General features: G+C 27.5%; 1 protein-coding gene across 1 annotated transcript; it reads right to left on the bottom strand.

Annotated features, from left to right (window-relative positions):
* Nucleotides 1-5,498: 5,498 nt before the first annotated feature.
* On the bottom strand, nucleotides 5,499-9,494 carry LOC145000592 (agamous-like MADS-box protein AGL11). The gene is made up of 8 exons (XM_078959849.1): nucleotides 9,073-9,494; nucleotides 8,030-8,099; nucleotides 7,680-7,744; nucleotides 7,206-7,305; nucleotides 7,060-7,101; nucleotides 6,866-6,907; nucleotides 6,571-6,755; nucleotides 5,499-5,832 (listed from the first exon to the last, which is right to left on the bottom strand). The coding sequence occupies exons 1-8, from the start codon at nucleotides 9,252-9,254 to the stop codon at nucleotides 5,736-5,738; spliced, it is 783 nt and encodes a 260-aa protein (XP_078815975.1). The 5' UTR covers nucleotides 9,255-9,494; the 3' UTR covers nucleotides 5,499-5,735.
* Between the last annotated feature and the right edge of the window lie 6,687 nt (nucleotides 9,495-16,181).

Below are 16,181 nucleotides of genomic sequence, written 5' to 3'. Positions count from 1 at the left end.
TCGACTCTATGTAGAGGTTTTTTAAGCTAGGGCTTAGGGCCCCCAATTCTAAGGGGCCCTATATTTTCCAAAATCCAAAAATTTAGTCTATTAAAAAATTCAATCCGGTTACCATAAAATAAATGAAGCGGAAAAATAAATCAACTATCGTTGCATTTATGAAACTGAAACGAGATAGCATTCTCTGCGACATATTCATCTCATTTGTTTTTATTTTCGAGTCTAGTAAAGGCCAAAAAACCCCAAATTTTTAGCTGACTTAGAACCCTTAAAATGGTTGAGTCGCTCATGGATATATATAATGCATAAGTCAATTTATTCGATTTCATTTTTCTCTACTACAAACATATTCTAACAAATTAATTACATATACTCATTTTCACTAATATTAATATAGATGACAAAATGCTCTAAACAATTTCTAAAATAATCTCTACAAAATGGACCAATAAATGATATACAAATGCTTATCTTAGTACCAATAAATGATATACATATGCTTATCTTAGTAGTTCTAAAATGGCTTTCTATAATACCACATACTGTATTTTGGAATGTACTAATGTTAATCCGGAATGTACCAAATTAAATTTCAGAGTAGCTTTACGTCATATTTTATCAACCTTGGAATACTCACCGAATGACAGAATACTAAAAAATAAAGCACTTTAAAAAAAATTGTTGTTTTTTCCTATTTTACGATATAAAAAATATTTTTGTTAATTAACTCGTTTCGGATGCTTAGTTTAATCTATATCTCAAAAAAATAAATCAAACTAATTTAGCGTTTAAATGGCCTGGCTGAGATAAATTTGGAAAATATAACAAAAAGTGATTAAACTGAAACAAATTAAAATAGATATGCTATTTTATAGAGTTAGTGACCAAACTAGTGTTATTTAAAAAAATATATTTACTAAATTAGTGTTGTTTCTAAAATATTTACCAAATTAGTATTATTTTAAATTTTATTATAATATTGTTGTTTTTGAAAAAACAAAAAACCATTTTTTTCCTCTAGTCGAGGACATCAACAACAGAACCAACGTTTTTGGATGTAACCTGCAATTAGATTTCTCTTGGGCATTTTGTTAGGTGTTATCTACATTTGGGGTTATTGAAAAACGTATTTACCAATCTAGTATATTTTGAAAAATATACTATTAAAAACAAAATGACAATAAAAAGTAAATATTTTTGGTAGGTGTTATCTACGTTTTGGGTGTAACCTGCAATTATAATCAACTTATATTTTTGTAAAACCGAAATAACGATAAAAAGTAGATAACACCTAATCAAATTTATCTTTTCAAATGGTGAGTCGGTAATCAATCTTAAAAAATGACTACGGTCAATTTTTAATTTTTTTTTTTTCAATATCATTGCGAATCTCTACAACATATATAACATAGAATTAACATTTACAAAAATATTATTACTAACTGTATAGATTATATAGATTTGAATAATTCTTTAGTTATCCTAGTTGTATGTATATCTACCTTACCATGTAAATCACTTTATGAATCTAATACAATTGCTGATAAATATATTGTTATTAATTTCTCTTATTCTATTATATTAAACCTTTACAAAGTTGTATAAATCTACGCATATATATATATATATATATATATATATATATATATATATATATATATATATATATATATATATATATATATATATATATATATATCGTCTGGATGATATCTTATACGCAATGCCAACTATATATATATATATATATATATATATATATATATATATATATATATATATATATATATATATATATATATATATATATGGGTTAAGTTCATTTGAGACCACCTATATTTTGTGAGACTGTGAGACGCATTTTTTTATTTTATTTTATTTTATTTTATTTTTTTATTTTTTTTTAGTTAATTCATGTTCCGAAAATAATATTTAAAATTTTTTTTTTATTTTTCCATTTATTTTGCATTTTAAAATTATTTTTAGAATATGTACAATGTAATATTCTCTTTAGAATATTTCACGTATTTTTCAAAAAAAAATAGAATTTTTTTTTTATTCTTTTTTAGTTAATTCAAGTTCCGAAAATAATATTTAAAAAAAGAATTTTTAGATTTTTCCATTTATTTTGCATTTTAAAATTATTTTTTAGAATATGTCAGTGTAATATTGTATTTAGAATATTTCACGTATTTTTCAAAAAAAAAAACAAAATTTTTTTTATTTTTTTTAATTTTTTTTATACTTTTTTTAGTTAATTCAAGTTCCGAAAATAATATTTAAAAAAAGAATTTTTGGATTTTTCCATTTATTTTGCATTTTAAAATTATTTTTAGATTTAGAGAAGATTTAGATTTGTGTAGTTTTTACAATAACAAAAAGGTTTCAATAAAATATATCATTAACCATTATGTTTAAAATAACTAAAGAAATACTATTTTTGTTATACTTTTCATTATTTTAATTTGTTCAGATTATAATTTTTTTTTAAATCTATTTATTATAAAAGTTTCGGGTTATATTATATAGTGTCTCTGACTTTATTAAAAATGAACTCTTTAATGTTTAAAATTAATAACCCTCTTATAGAATAAGATTTGGAATTAAAGTTCATTACAATTTCTATTCAATTAATTCATCATTTAATTCCCCATCAAACTAAAAAGATCCCCCTTAAAATGGTTGAGTCGCTCATGGATATATATAATGCATAAGTCAATTTATTCGATTTCATTTTTCTCTACTACAAACATATTCTAACAAATTAATTACATATACTCATTTTCACTAATATTAATATAGATGACAAAATGCTCTAAACAATTTCTAAAATAATCTCTACAAAATGGACCAATAAATGATATACAAATGCTTATCTTAGTACCAATAAATGATATACATATGCTTATCTTAGTAGTTCTAAAATGGCTTTCTATAATACCACATACTGTATTTTGGAATGTACTAATGTTAATCCGGAATGTACCAAATTAAATTTCAGAGTAGCTTTACGTCATATTTTATCAACCTTGGAATACTCACCGAATGACAGAATACTAAAAAATAAAGCACTTTAAAAAAAATTGTTGTTTTTTCCTATTTTACGATATAAAAAATATTTTTGTTAATTAACTCGTTTCGGATGCTTAGTTTAATCTATATCTCAAAAAAATAAATCAAACTAATTTAGCGTTTAAATGGCCTGGCTGAGATAAATTTGGAAAATATAACAAAAAGTGATTAAACTGAAACAAATTAAAATAGATATGCTATTTTATAGAGTAATCGACCAAACTAGTGTTATTTAAAAATATATATATTTATTAAATTAGTGTTGTTTCTAAAATATTTACCAAATTAGTATTATTTTAAATTTTATTATAATATTGTTGTTTTTGAAAAAACAAAAAACCATTTTTTTCCTCTAGTCGAGGACATCAACAACAGAACCAACGTTTTTGGATGTAACCTGCAATTAGATTTCTCTTGAGCATTTTGTTAGGTGTTATCTACATTTGGGGTTATTGAAAAACGTATTTACCAATCTAGTATATTTTGAAAAATATACTATTAAAAACAAAATGACAATAAAAAATAAATATTTTTGGTAGGTGTTATCTACGTTTTGGGTGTAACCTGCAATTATAATCAACTTATATTTTTGTAAAACCGAAATGACAATAAAAAGTAGATAACACCTAATCAAATTTATCTTTTCAAATGGTGAGTCGGTAATCAATCTTAAAAAATGACTACGGTCAATTTTTAATTTTTTTTTTTTTTCAATATCATTGCGAATCTCTACAACATATGTAACATAGAATTAACATTTACAAAAATATTATTACTAACTGTATAGATTATATAGATTTGAATAATTCTTTAGTTATCCTAGTTGTATGTATATCTACCTTACCATGTAAATCACTTTATGAATCTAATACAATTGCTGATAAATATATTGTTATTAATTTCTCTTATTCTATTATATTAAACCTTTACAAAGTTGTATAAATCTACGCATATATATATATCGTCTGGATGATATCTTATACGCAATGCCAACTATATGGTGTAGACATATATATATATATATATATATATATATATATATATATATATATATATATATATATATATATATATATATATATATATATATATATATATATATATATATATATATATATAGTATTGGTTTTATTGTAATATATATTTGCATAACTTGAAACTTGCTAATAATTATTTTAAAAGACGTAAGATAGTGTTTCTTATTGAAAAAATTAAATAAATAAAAATAAAATTGTTTGTCCAATGAAGTCTTTTATGTTCTTAGTCGGTCGATGTTTTTCATGCAATATAATTCACGGTGTAAAACCCATGTATTACACGGGTTGACAAAAAAAATATTAAAATGTAAATAATAAGTATTTTTAAAAATAAAATTTTGAAATAAGAAATGAAGAATCATATTAATTGCAATTTATTATAATATTTATTACATTTACTAGTTTATATATATATATATATATATATATATATATATATATATATATATATATATATATATATATATATATATATATATATATATAAGTATAAAATTACGTGGTTTTTAATTTTAGAATTAAAAAAAATAAAAATAAATAAAAAATAAAATAATATGCGGATATTATTTAGAGTAAATTACACGAATGGTCCCTATGGTTTGAGGTAATTTGCATGCTTGGTCCCTAACTTATTTTTTTAACTCGGAAGGTCCCTATGGTTTGTTTTTGTTATACGTTTGGTCCCTAATGTTTATTTTTGTTACACGTTTGGTCCCTGTCTTATCTAAAAAGACTATTATTTAAAGAGAAAAAAATGATGGGGTAGGTGAGGTAAGGTGAGGGGGTAGGATTAGGGGTGTGTTTATTTAGATAAATTAAAAAAATCAAGGGTATAATAGTCTTTTTAGGTAAGATAGGGACCAACCGCGTAACAAAATCAAACAGTAGGGACCTTCCGAGTTAAAAAAATAAGTTAGGGACCAAATACGCAAATTACCCTAAACCATAGGGACCATTCGTGTAATTTACTCTATTATTTATTTTAAAAAAAATCACAAAATACAAATATCTGAATTCATTAGAGACGATTTAGATTTGTGTATTATATCATTAACCATTATATTTAAACATGCAGCAAAAAAACCTTCTTTTATTAGAGAGGATTTAGATTTGTGTAGTTTTTACAATAACAAAAAGGTTTCAATAAAATATATCATTAACCATTATGTTTAAAATAACTAAAGAAATACTATTTTTGTTATACTTTTCATTATTTTAATTTGTTCAGATTATAATTTTTTTTTAAATCTATTTACTATAAAAGTTTCGGATTATATTATATAGTGTCTCTGACTTTATTAAAAATGAACTCTTTAATGTTTAAAATTAATAACCCTCTTATAGAATAAGATTTGGAATTAAAGTTCATTACAATTTCTATTCAATTAATTCATCATTTAATTCCCCATCAAACTAAAAAGATCCCCAAACATAATCTTTATCCTAATAACATCGTTTCTATTTTCATAAACTCAAAACCTAACAATCGCCGACCAAACTTTTGTGACATAATACATAAAGTTCTCGCAAAAGTCGAAAATGACAATATCCCAGGATGAATGTCGGAATAAAAAGGGTAAAATCGGAAATCCACATTTTACAATCGGCATCGAAAGATTTCCATGATCATTGTTCCATTTCATCGCTTCGACAACTACTCGAATTACTTTCCCTCTTTGTCAACGTTGATTCCTTCGTTTTTGAGTGATCACTACAAGGTGGCCTAAATACCAAAAATCAAGACAATGATATCATACTGATTCACATAAGTATAAAAACGTAACAAAAAAATATACTTTCTTATTTTTATAATGATTAAACCTTTATATACTTATTTTGACCTAGCAATGTACTTTTATTTATTTATTTTATTATTGTTTCAATTCAATTTACTTTCGTTTCTATGTAACAAAATATTGTATTTTGAAATTTTTGTCAAGTTATATAGCAATGTCATCGAAAATCCAAATACATTACAAATGTAGAATTTTCAACTTATAAAGTGGTAATAAAGAAAGAAGTTGAAAACAAATTGTTGTCTTGGATACATTTTTCAATTTTAGAGTAAAAAAATTGAAAGTATAATGATGTAATAGAAGAAAACGATAGTTGAATGCTTAATACACAAATTAAAGAAGATACTATAGATATTTCTTGCATTTAGCGATTTTTTTTTTTTTCTGATTACCCAGTTTTGATATTCAGTCAAAATACAAAAAGGCATGACGTAAAAAAAAAAAAAAAAAAAAAAAAAAAAAAAAGTTTAATGATTAAATACATAATGAAAATATGTTGTGTGTTATCGGTATTATGCCCGTTTTGGGAACATGTAACAAGAAACGGTTTTTTAAAGATGAATAAAAATGTAAAAATTTAATCTCTACAAAAGAAGTTAATTGACCAAATCATTAAAATAATAAAACGTACAAGAGTTTTTTAGTATTTTTTCTCTTTTGAATACCTCAATTGAAGTGCAGTTTCAGAGTCAGTGTTGTCAGATCCATAGTAGCAGACAGTATCCGGACTAACCCTGTCATGTTTCGAGATACCCGCGCTGCTACTCGGTGCAGCCACAGGTGTCTGTTCCAGGAACGTTGGTTGAGTGGACGGTAAAGCTAACGGGATAAATCGCCTCAATTTATCAATCTACAACACATTTGGTGAAAAATTACTAAACATTAAAAACGAAAATTAAAATAGAAAATAATAAATAAAGACCGGTGTTGTGTTGATGAATATTGGGATTAATCAATTACTTCTCCACGAAGAACCTCATTTTCGTAACCAAGCTCTCTCTCCTAACAAAAACATATCATAAAAAGAACAATGAGTTGTTTTTTTTTTTACTTAATGGACTTAACAGATGAACAAATTAATCAAAGAAACATTTTGTTAAATAAGTTTTAAAATTTATTATCTATACAACATTTGATAAAATTAAAAAAGTTACCTGATGTTTTAAATGCTCCATCTCCTCAAACACCAAAGCATTCTGAAAAACAACATTTACTATATTAGTTACAACTCTATAAAGGTTTGTATAACTCATGCTTTATTTGTAGTTGTTTTGGGGATTTTTGAAATAGAGATAAAAACCTTCTTTTCTCTAACCGATGTTATGGCATTACTTAGTTGATGTTCTAATTGAATTAGTTCTTGTACGTTTGTGCCTCCAAGATTATTGCCCATCAACCGCCTACACCAAAACAAAAATCAAAATCAAAACATTTAATGAATAAAATAACAAAATGAGGTTCTAGAATAGCAATGTACTTTCAAAATACTTTTCAAGTCAAGTTGACCGGTTAAAATCTTTGAAGGTTAAAATTGTAAATAACAACTTACATTTTCTTCTGTCTCACCTCCTATCAAACTTTTTTGATACGCGGTAAGTGGGACAGATGAAAAAGTAAACTGCTACTTTATGACCGTGAACCTTTTTTTATATTATATGTAAACAATGAATAATCATTGCATGTCATAATCGAAACGTATCAAACTAGATACGGTTTTGAGAAGATTAAGATTAAACAATTAGCATATAAATCGAAGAAAAAAAAAAGTACATACGCGTTTTCATTTCTGAGTCTTGTGAGTTCATTTCTCAAAACTTCAAGCTCGACTTGTTCTTGCCTCTATGGATAAATAAAGAAATACATGAAATCAACAAAGGGTATTTACAAACATAGGATTAAAATGAGAGTTTGTAATCTTTTAGTACTAAAACAATACTAGAGATGAAAAAGGCAACCCCCATGTTCCAAGATTCCTTAAATTTTATAAGGGATGGAGGAATGAGTTTACATGCATGTTGCAAAAAGTTCACATGACATGGCATGTGACATTTTGTAATAATTTTATAATAAATACATTGCAAAATTGGTTATAATTAGGTATGAATGAGGAAAATATGAATGTACCATTTCAATTTGTAGTTGTGATGTAGATGGTTCTGTCGCCCTATTGTATCGATCGAGTATTCCTCGCATGCTGCAAAAAAAATTAAAAAATAAAATTAAAATTTGTTATATATAAATTCAAGTATTGTTCTCTAATCCCACACAAGAATCTAATTTTGTTATAAAAAGTCAATGCTTAGGATATTTTAGCTTTTGAAGATTAGAATTTTGATATCTTTAGGACGATTTTTTCAATAGATTGATGTTATTAATGATATGGATACATATTAAAACAAGAGTAAATATAAGGCAACCATTTTGAAAATATAAACTAGCCAAACCAAAGAGAAAATGTGACTCTTTTGATGGTATATTTAATGGCATCATACATTTAACCATAAAATAATTTATGATTCAACAATTAAAAGTCAATATCAAATTCTTGAAAATATACATTAGCAAGATTTAGATTGCCCCACATAAATTACACTATCAAAAAATCCATAAAGTTAGTAATTTATGAATGGAAAAAGAAGAGTACATCGACATGATTTTAGTTAGAACTAAGGGTAATCAACACAATGCACATTCCTAAGAACATTTTTTGGGGGAAAAATGGATTTTGTGAGGAGATCTTAGTCATGTGAATGGATTCCAAAATTGATTTTATTTTGTAAAATCGAAAGTTCAATTTCACATACATTCGATTAGAAACAGTGGATTGAGAAAAACAAATCCAAGAACTAGGAACAATTAACTACATGCAAAAACATAGATCTATTCATCAGATTCAGAAACCAAAGAATCGAACTTTCTCAACCCCAAAAAAACAGAAATCGCAAACTGAAAACTTCAATTGAAGCGTCAAAACCCCAAAAAAACAACTAAGCATTGGAAGATGAATGCAATCAAAACCCCCCATTCAACAATAAAACTTCAATCAGTTCAAGAAATCAAGCAACAACTTAAAACCCCCAAAAGGGATACAACGCGAAGTCAAAACAAACATCAATCGGAACTCAAAATCGAATCGGAAAACACATGCAATGGTTTCTGAATAATACCTAGAACTGGAGAACTCGTAAAGTCGACCTGTATTTGAGAAGACGATAATAGCAACTTCAGCATCGCAAAGCACGGAAAGTTCATGAGCTTTCTTAAGCAAACCAGCACGTCTCTTCGAAAACGTCACTTGTCTCGTGCTTACATTCTCAATCTTCTTGATTTCAATTTTCCCTCTACCCATGTTCGATCGAATACAGAAAAAAAAACCCACAAAAATTTCAAACACCCAATTGAGGACGACAAACAACGAAGAGAAGAATTTGGCCTTTTCCCCCAAAATCGCTGATTTTTCTCTCTCTATTTGTGTGTATATATAAAATTATTATAGAGAAAAAAAAGAAACCTTCTAAAACCCTGTTCGATGAATGGAGTAAGTTGCTAAAATTGGGGAGAGTGGGGGGAGAGGGGAAGATAAAGAGGCGTTTTCCCCAAATGGCGAAGAGATATGGAAACGGCAAGCTTGCATGGCAATTTTATGAGAGTCTATTGCCTGCATGACTCTCTTTCTCTCTCTACTTCTTTTTACCACATTGGGGGGTTTCTTGTAGGTGGGTCCCACACTATCTTTACTTTTTTCAAACAATATTTTTGCCATTAAATGATTTTTAATTGTTTTTGGAAAGTGAGTTCAAATTGGAAAGGAGAGTTTTGGCAAGTTAAAGCTAAAATTAAACATTTCTTCTTTCTATGTTATTTCAATAACTTTTGTAAATTTTTTATTAAAATATTTTGAGAATTATTTAGATTGGGTTTGTTTTAGTGTTTTGAAGATTTTATATCATGTTTTGAGGTTATCATTTACCATTATTGATTTATATTGTTAATAAAAAAAAAAACGCGATTTAAATTGAGAATCATGAAATGAAAAGGTTTGATTTGAAACTAGGAAAAGTCAAATCCAAACTTATCCAGTCCAAGGGAGTGGAATGTATATTGAAAGCATTTTCCTTTTTTGTCATTTATATTTTTACTAATTATTTCTATTACTTTCTCTCATCATCAAAAAATATTGTTTCCATATTTGCTTTCTTCCTTTTCTAAAATTTCTTCACAGTTACGTTTATTTTATAATTATTATGTTAGACAAGACTCTACATATAAGATAATTATATTTTTCTGCTAATTATCTAATTAGTTTTAAAAAATAAAATTTAAATGAAGGAATTAGTAAAAGATGGTTAGTTAAGCATACATGTAATTATAATTATCCTCTAATAATATCGTAGAATAAGATTTTTCAATTTGTTTTGTAACGCTATAAAAACGATGTTTTATTTAAAGGATATAATCTTATGTATGTGATAATTAACAAAACTCATTGGAACATAATTCAATCACGAAATTAATTGATGTAATTATTCTATATATATATATATATATATATATATATATATATATATATATATATATATATATATATATATATATATATATATATATATATGTTCAGGTTCATTTGAGACCATTCTAATTTTGTGAGACCGTGAGACCAAATCTAAAAATAATTTTAAAATGCAAAATAAATGGAAAAATCCAAAAAAAAAAATTTAAATATTATTTTCGGAACTTGAATTAACTAAAAAATTAAAAAAATTCTGTTTTTTTTTTTTGAAAAATACGTGAAATATTCTAAATAGAATATTACACTGATATATTCTAAAAAATAATTTTAAAATGCAAAATAAATGGAAAAATCTAAAAATTCTTTTTTTAAATATTATTTTCGGAACTTGAATTAACTAAAAAAAATAAAAAATAAATAAATAAAAATTCTATTTTTTTTGAAAAATACGTGAAATATTTTAAATAGAATATTACACTGCACATATTCTAAAAATAATTTTAAAATGCAAAATAAATGGAAAAATCAAAAAAAATCTTTTTTTAAATATTATTTTCGGAACATGAATTAACTAAAAAAAATTAAAAAAAATTAAAAAAATGCGTCTTACGGTCTCACAAAATATAGGTGGTCTCAAATGAACCTAACTATATATATATATATATATATATATATATATATATATATATATATATATATATATATATATATATATATATATATATATATAGGGTTAAGTTCAAATGAGAACACTATTTAGTGTGAGAATGTGAGAACACTACTTTATGTTACTATTCTACTATGAAATTTGTATATACAATGATATGACATTATTCATCAACAAATATACAAACAATCACACATTAATATTTACATTAAAATTTTGTATGTACAACTTTATGATATTATTCATCACCGAATATATGAACAATCACATATTTAACCTTCACATTAGAATTTACTAAATTACTACACACACACACACACATATATATATATATATATATATATATATATATATATATATATATATATATATATATTTTATAATAGAATAGCAATATAAAATTGAATATATTCATATTATAATTACTACCATAATATATATATTAAATTCATAGTAGAATAGTAACATAAAGTAGTGTTCTCACGTTCTCACATTAAATAGTTTTCTCATTTGAACTTAACCCTATATATATATATATATATATATATATATATATATATATATATATATATATATATATATATATATATATATATATATATATATATATATATATATATGGAAAAGTGAATATACCCTTAAAGGTATATAAGCTTAGGTACCCAAACTCATTATATTACATCGTTTTGTTTGATATGTTTATTATAATTGTGACAACCCGAAATTTCCATTCGGTCAAACCCTAAAAGTCAACCACTCTGTATCATAAGTTAAAGTGATTATTTCTTATTTTCAAGAAATATAAGGTTCGTTTGATTATTTTAATATTATTTTTAAACGAACGGGTGAAAGAAAGTGTCGTCTCGGGTTTTAAATTTTAAAAACCGCAAACACCTCGCGTCTTAGAAATTCTCGACCAAACTTTTATGTTTTGGTTGAAAAATCACCCAAAAATCGTGAACTCATACCTATGTATGAGCTTACTCCCCAAGACTAGTCATTATTGAGTTTACTCCCCAAACACCAAAAGAGTAAACTCCAAAATATCCTCTCAAGTATCATCCAAGTTTTTATTCTAGATCTTCAAACTAGTAAGTGTTCTAACCCTTTCAAGTTAGTATATCACTTAATCTAGTGACTGTACATCCTTTAATCCATTCATTTATGTGTTTTGACTAGTTTTTCCAAAACACCAAGAACACCAAGAACACACACTAGTGTTCTTGGACTTAAAGTTCAGTTCAAGCTTCCACAATGTAAGTACTTCTATCCCAGAGTCATTTTAAGCTAGCTATACATGTTTATACCAAGGAAAAGTCCCAAGAACACCAAGAACAAGGTGTTCACGGTTTTGGGAGGCTCCCAAAACCGTAAACACCAAATATAGTGCCTTAGGGTGCTTTAGGGTGTCTAGATGCTGCACAATGCCTTAGGGACTTGTCTAGATCCATCCTTGATGAGTGTATCACACAAAAAGCACCAAAATCATATATTTTTATGTGTTTACGGTTTGGGGATCTCCCAAAACCGTAAACACCTCAAATGTTGTGTAAATGTCCCATAAATGACCCATGGTTGTTCCTTATGGCTAGAATCTAACCTAGACTAGTGCCATGTTTGAGCTAAGGACTTGGAAACCGCCAAATACCAAACTTAGGAGTTTAAGGTAGTAAACTCATGGAGAAATGGTCCTTAGACCGTAAACTCCATTTAGGAGTGTTTTGATGCCACCCAACACTTCCTAAGGCTAAATCATAAAGTAGGAATGCTTGGAATTGTTGGATTGGTGTCTAAGTCCATAACTATTTTGGTATGTACTTGACCCGATGGTGCATGGTCCTTTTGGGTTGCCTTCACCAAAGCAACTTGATTGGAGAAATATATATATATATATATATATATATATATATATATATATAGAGAGAGAGAGAGAGGATAATATGATTTATTAATATGTTATAAGAATAATATATTAAAGGAGAAATCATATTTGTTTAATTAATATTGGTCAATAATTAATTAGGAATTAATTTTGTGATCAAGTGTAATTAATTAAACTAGAGGGGCTGATTTGTAATTATGTGATAGTTACAAAATAAGGTAAGGATTATCTTATATATAGGGTGAACGAATTTAAGGAGATAATGCCTTAGAATTCGACTATGATAAGGATTCAAGGATTATCTTATGGGTTGCTTTGTGGATAAGCAACCAGATAAGGATAATGACTGAAACCCTATCTCTACACCTATATAAAGACCCTAAGGCTCATGAATTCGTGTATCCCTTCCCAAGAAGTCCTAAGGACGAATTCTAACCTCTCTCCTCTCTCTTTATACCTTCTCCATTTGCTCTTGGTGTTTGTAAGCCATTAGAGGAGTGACACTTGTGACTCTAAGCATTCCAAAGTCAAATCAAGGAGATTTGGGATTATTATTGCTACATAACAATCAAGGTAATATCTTAAACCTAATTATATGTTAATATCGATTTCCATATACTAGAATTAGGGTTTATAGTCTTGGATTCAAAGCATGTACAATAGAGAAACCTAGATCCAAGCATTAGGGTTTGTATGAGCACATAGGATGTCTTATGACCAAAACCCATCAGTGGTATCAGAGCCTAGGATGGTTTCAATTGTATTGATGCATTGTATATCTAAAAAATTCGATTTTTGATGTTTTAGAGGCTGGACTCGCCGAGTCCATAGCTGAACTCGCCGAGTCCAGGGTGACTCGACGAGTCAACTCGTCAGATAATGCTTATCTCGGGATTTCTTGCTGTTTTTGCATATGGATAGTTACTTTATCATGTTAGATCAATATTAATCCGATTAGATGATATATTTGACTATATTTTTGATCTAAATGAAGATATTTATCAATTAATAAGATAATTGTTTCCTTATAAGATAATTGATTAATTATTTTGAGTAAATTGATAAACTGTTTTGCAAGAAATCATTAAATAAATCAAATATGCATAATTATGTGTTTAAATGTTAATTTAAAATTATTTGTTATTTGATCCTTGTTGTTATGAAAAGTTTCATATTTTCCCCTTTAGGTTTTATAGTTTAAATTTGAACCCAAAAGTTTTGAAGTTTTGAAATTTAAATAGTTAAAACCTTAATGTTTTGAAAAAGGTTTCAAAACTTTCCCTCAAGTTTTGGAATTTAAAAGTTGATTAAAAGTTAATTAGGAATGTTAAATTCTAAAAACCCTAGTAATATTTTGAAAAGTTCAAATACACCCTTATGGTTTTATTAATTAATTAAGGAGTATAATTAAAAGACATTTAATAAATCCATAAAAGTTTAGGTTAACCATTTAATTGAATTAAAAGTGTAATTGTTAAAGTTAACCACATAGTATTTTAAAAGTGTAAAATGCGCCCTATACTATATATAACATTAAAGGTCTAACATTATATATATGTATAAGTAAAAGTCAGTCTTACCGTTAGTATGCCTCATTCACGAAGCTGGTCTATAAGGGGTGTTTAAGGAAATTGCCTATAATATGGCGATTGAATGGGTATCCACTCTTACCCACCGCACTCTTGACTAGTGGGGGGTCGTTAGCCGAACGGGTAGGATAGGACGAAACCTTCCATTATAAGTATAATGAATTACTAAAGTAACTAAATGTTTTTCTAATTCCCAATCTTAGTTACTTAGGCAAAAGTGAATTGATGCAATTCCATGAAATTACACTTTGTGCCCTTGTGAAGACGTTAGTGAAGCGTGTGTGGTTTACCGGCACACTAAATGGTTCTAAGAAAAGGTATTAAAGGGTGACTCAATGTTTTTCATAGTTCGGTGGAGCGTGTGTGGTTTACCGGCACATCGAATAGGTGATTGTAACATGTGAGGGCACCATGTAAGTTTGCATGGTTATTCACACCCGCTTTGTGATCCTCGGCATCCCAGTCACAAACTAGAGGGGCGTATCGAGATTTAAACATGTCATTGAAAGTTCAATGAATCTCAAAGGATCTAGGAGTTTTCATAGATTTAAAACTTAAATTTCTTTTTCGTTTTTCATGGTGGAAATTAGTGAATCGTCATTCACTTACCTTCAAATATTCTGCAATTAGGGTTACGGCATCCCTCTCCCGAGTTGTAGAATATTGTGTTGGATTCTAGCCTTAGTATTTCATTTGGGTGATTTACTAAGGACTCAATCTATCAACTAACTTGAATTTGTTTTTCTCCCGTTTTCTAGATGTCAAAGTTCGACAACTATGGTCTTCTCAAATCCCGTGGAACAAGCATTCCACATGAAGATGATATTCCACGATTCCATCGAGGAACAAGAAATCATGCTTCACTTCCTCCTCCTCCTCCAATTATTCTCCCTAACCCACAAGATTGTAAAATTGAAAGCTTCAATATCACTCAAGCCCTTTTTGGCAAGTAAACATAAAGAAGGCAAGTCGGTGTGTGTACACGTCTTAGGGATGAAGTCACACATTGATAGGTTAAGATTGATGGGATCCGTTGTCGTGAAGCGATGGATGTTGAATGGGTTCTTCAGTCACTTCCTAACTCGTATAGTGAGTTCGTAAGAGAGTACTATATGATGAACCACGACGTGACCCTTATTGATATCACCTATATGCTTATTGTTGCTGAATCAACAATGGTTTGGCGCAATAGAAAAAGCAAAGTTGATTGGTGAATCTGCCTTCAAGACCTCTATGGATATAGAAAATGGCAATGAAAGACATGCAATGATCGAAAAGTTTGATCATAAGAGAAAGGCGATGTATGAAGTAGTTCCATGTGTTGTTCCAAAAGAGACAATTTGCTTTTATTGCCAAGAGAATGGGCATTGGAGACGAAGTTGCCCTAATTACCTAAGAGATCTAAGAGATGGGAGAGTCAGAACGTATGGCTCTACTTTAGGTAAGAATCCACTATCTAACTCCATTAAGTTCCTATTCATTGATTCTCAATACATGATGTGATGAGATTGCATTTGAGTGTGTTTGCAGGATCGGTGAAAAGAAAGGAAGCTTGATAAGAGAGCAAGATGAATCTAATCACAAGAGATGGATCTCGATCGCATGGACTTGAAGATTAGATTTTGAGC

This window comes from Lactuca saligna, chromosome 1 (assembly GCF_052625555.1).
Source record: "Lactuca saligna cultivar CGN05327 chromosome 1, ASM5262555v1, whole genome shotgun sequence".
Taxonomy (NCBI): domain Eukaryota; kingdom Viridiplantae; phylum Streptophyta; class Magnoliopsida; order Asterales; family Asteraceae; genus Lactuca; species Lactuca saligna.
Note: the sequence above shows the minus strand (reverse complement) of the source record. Positions and strands in the feature narration are given on the sequence as shown.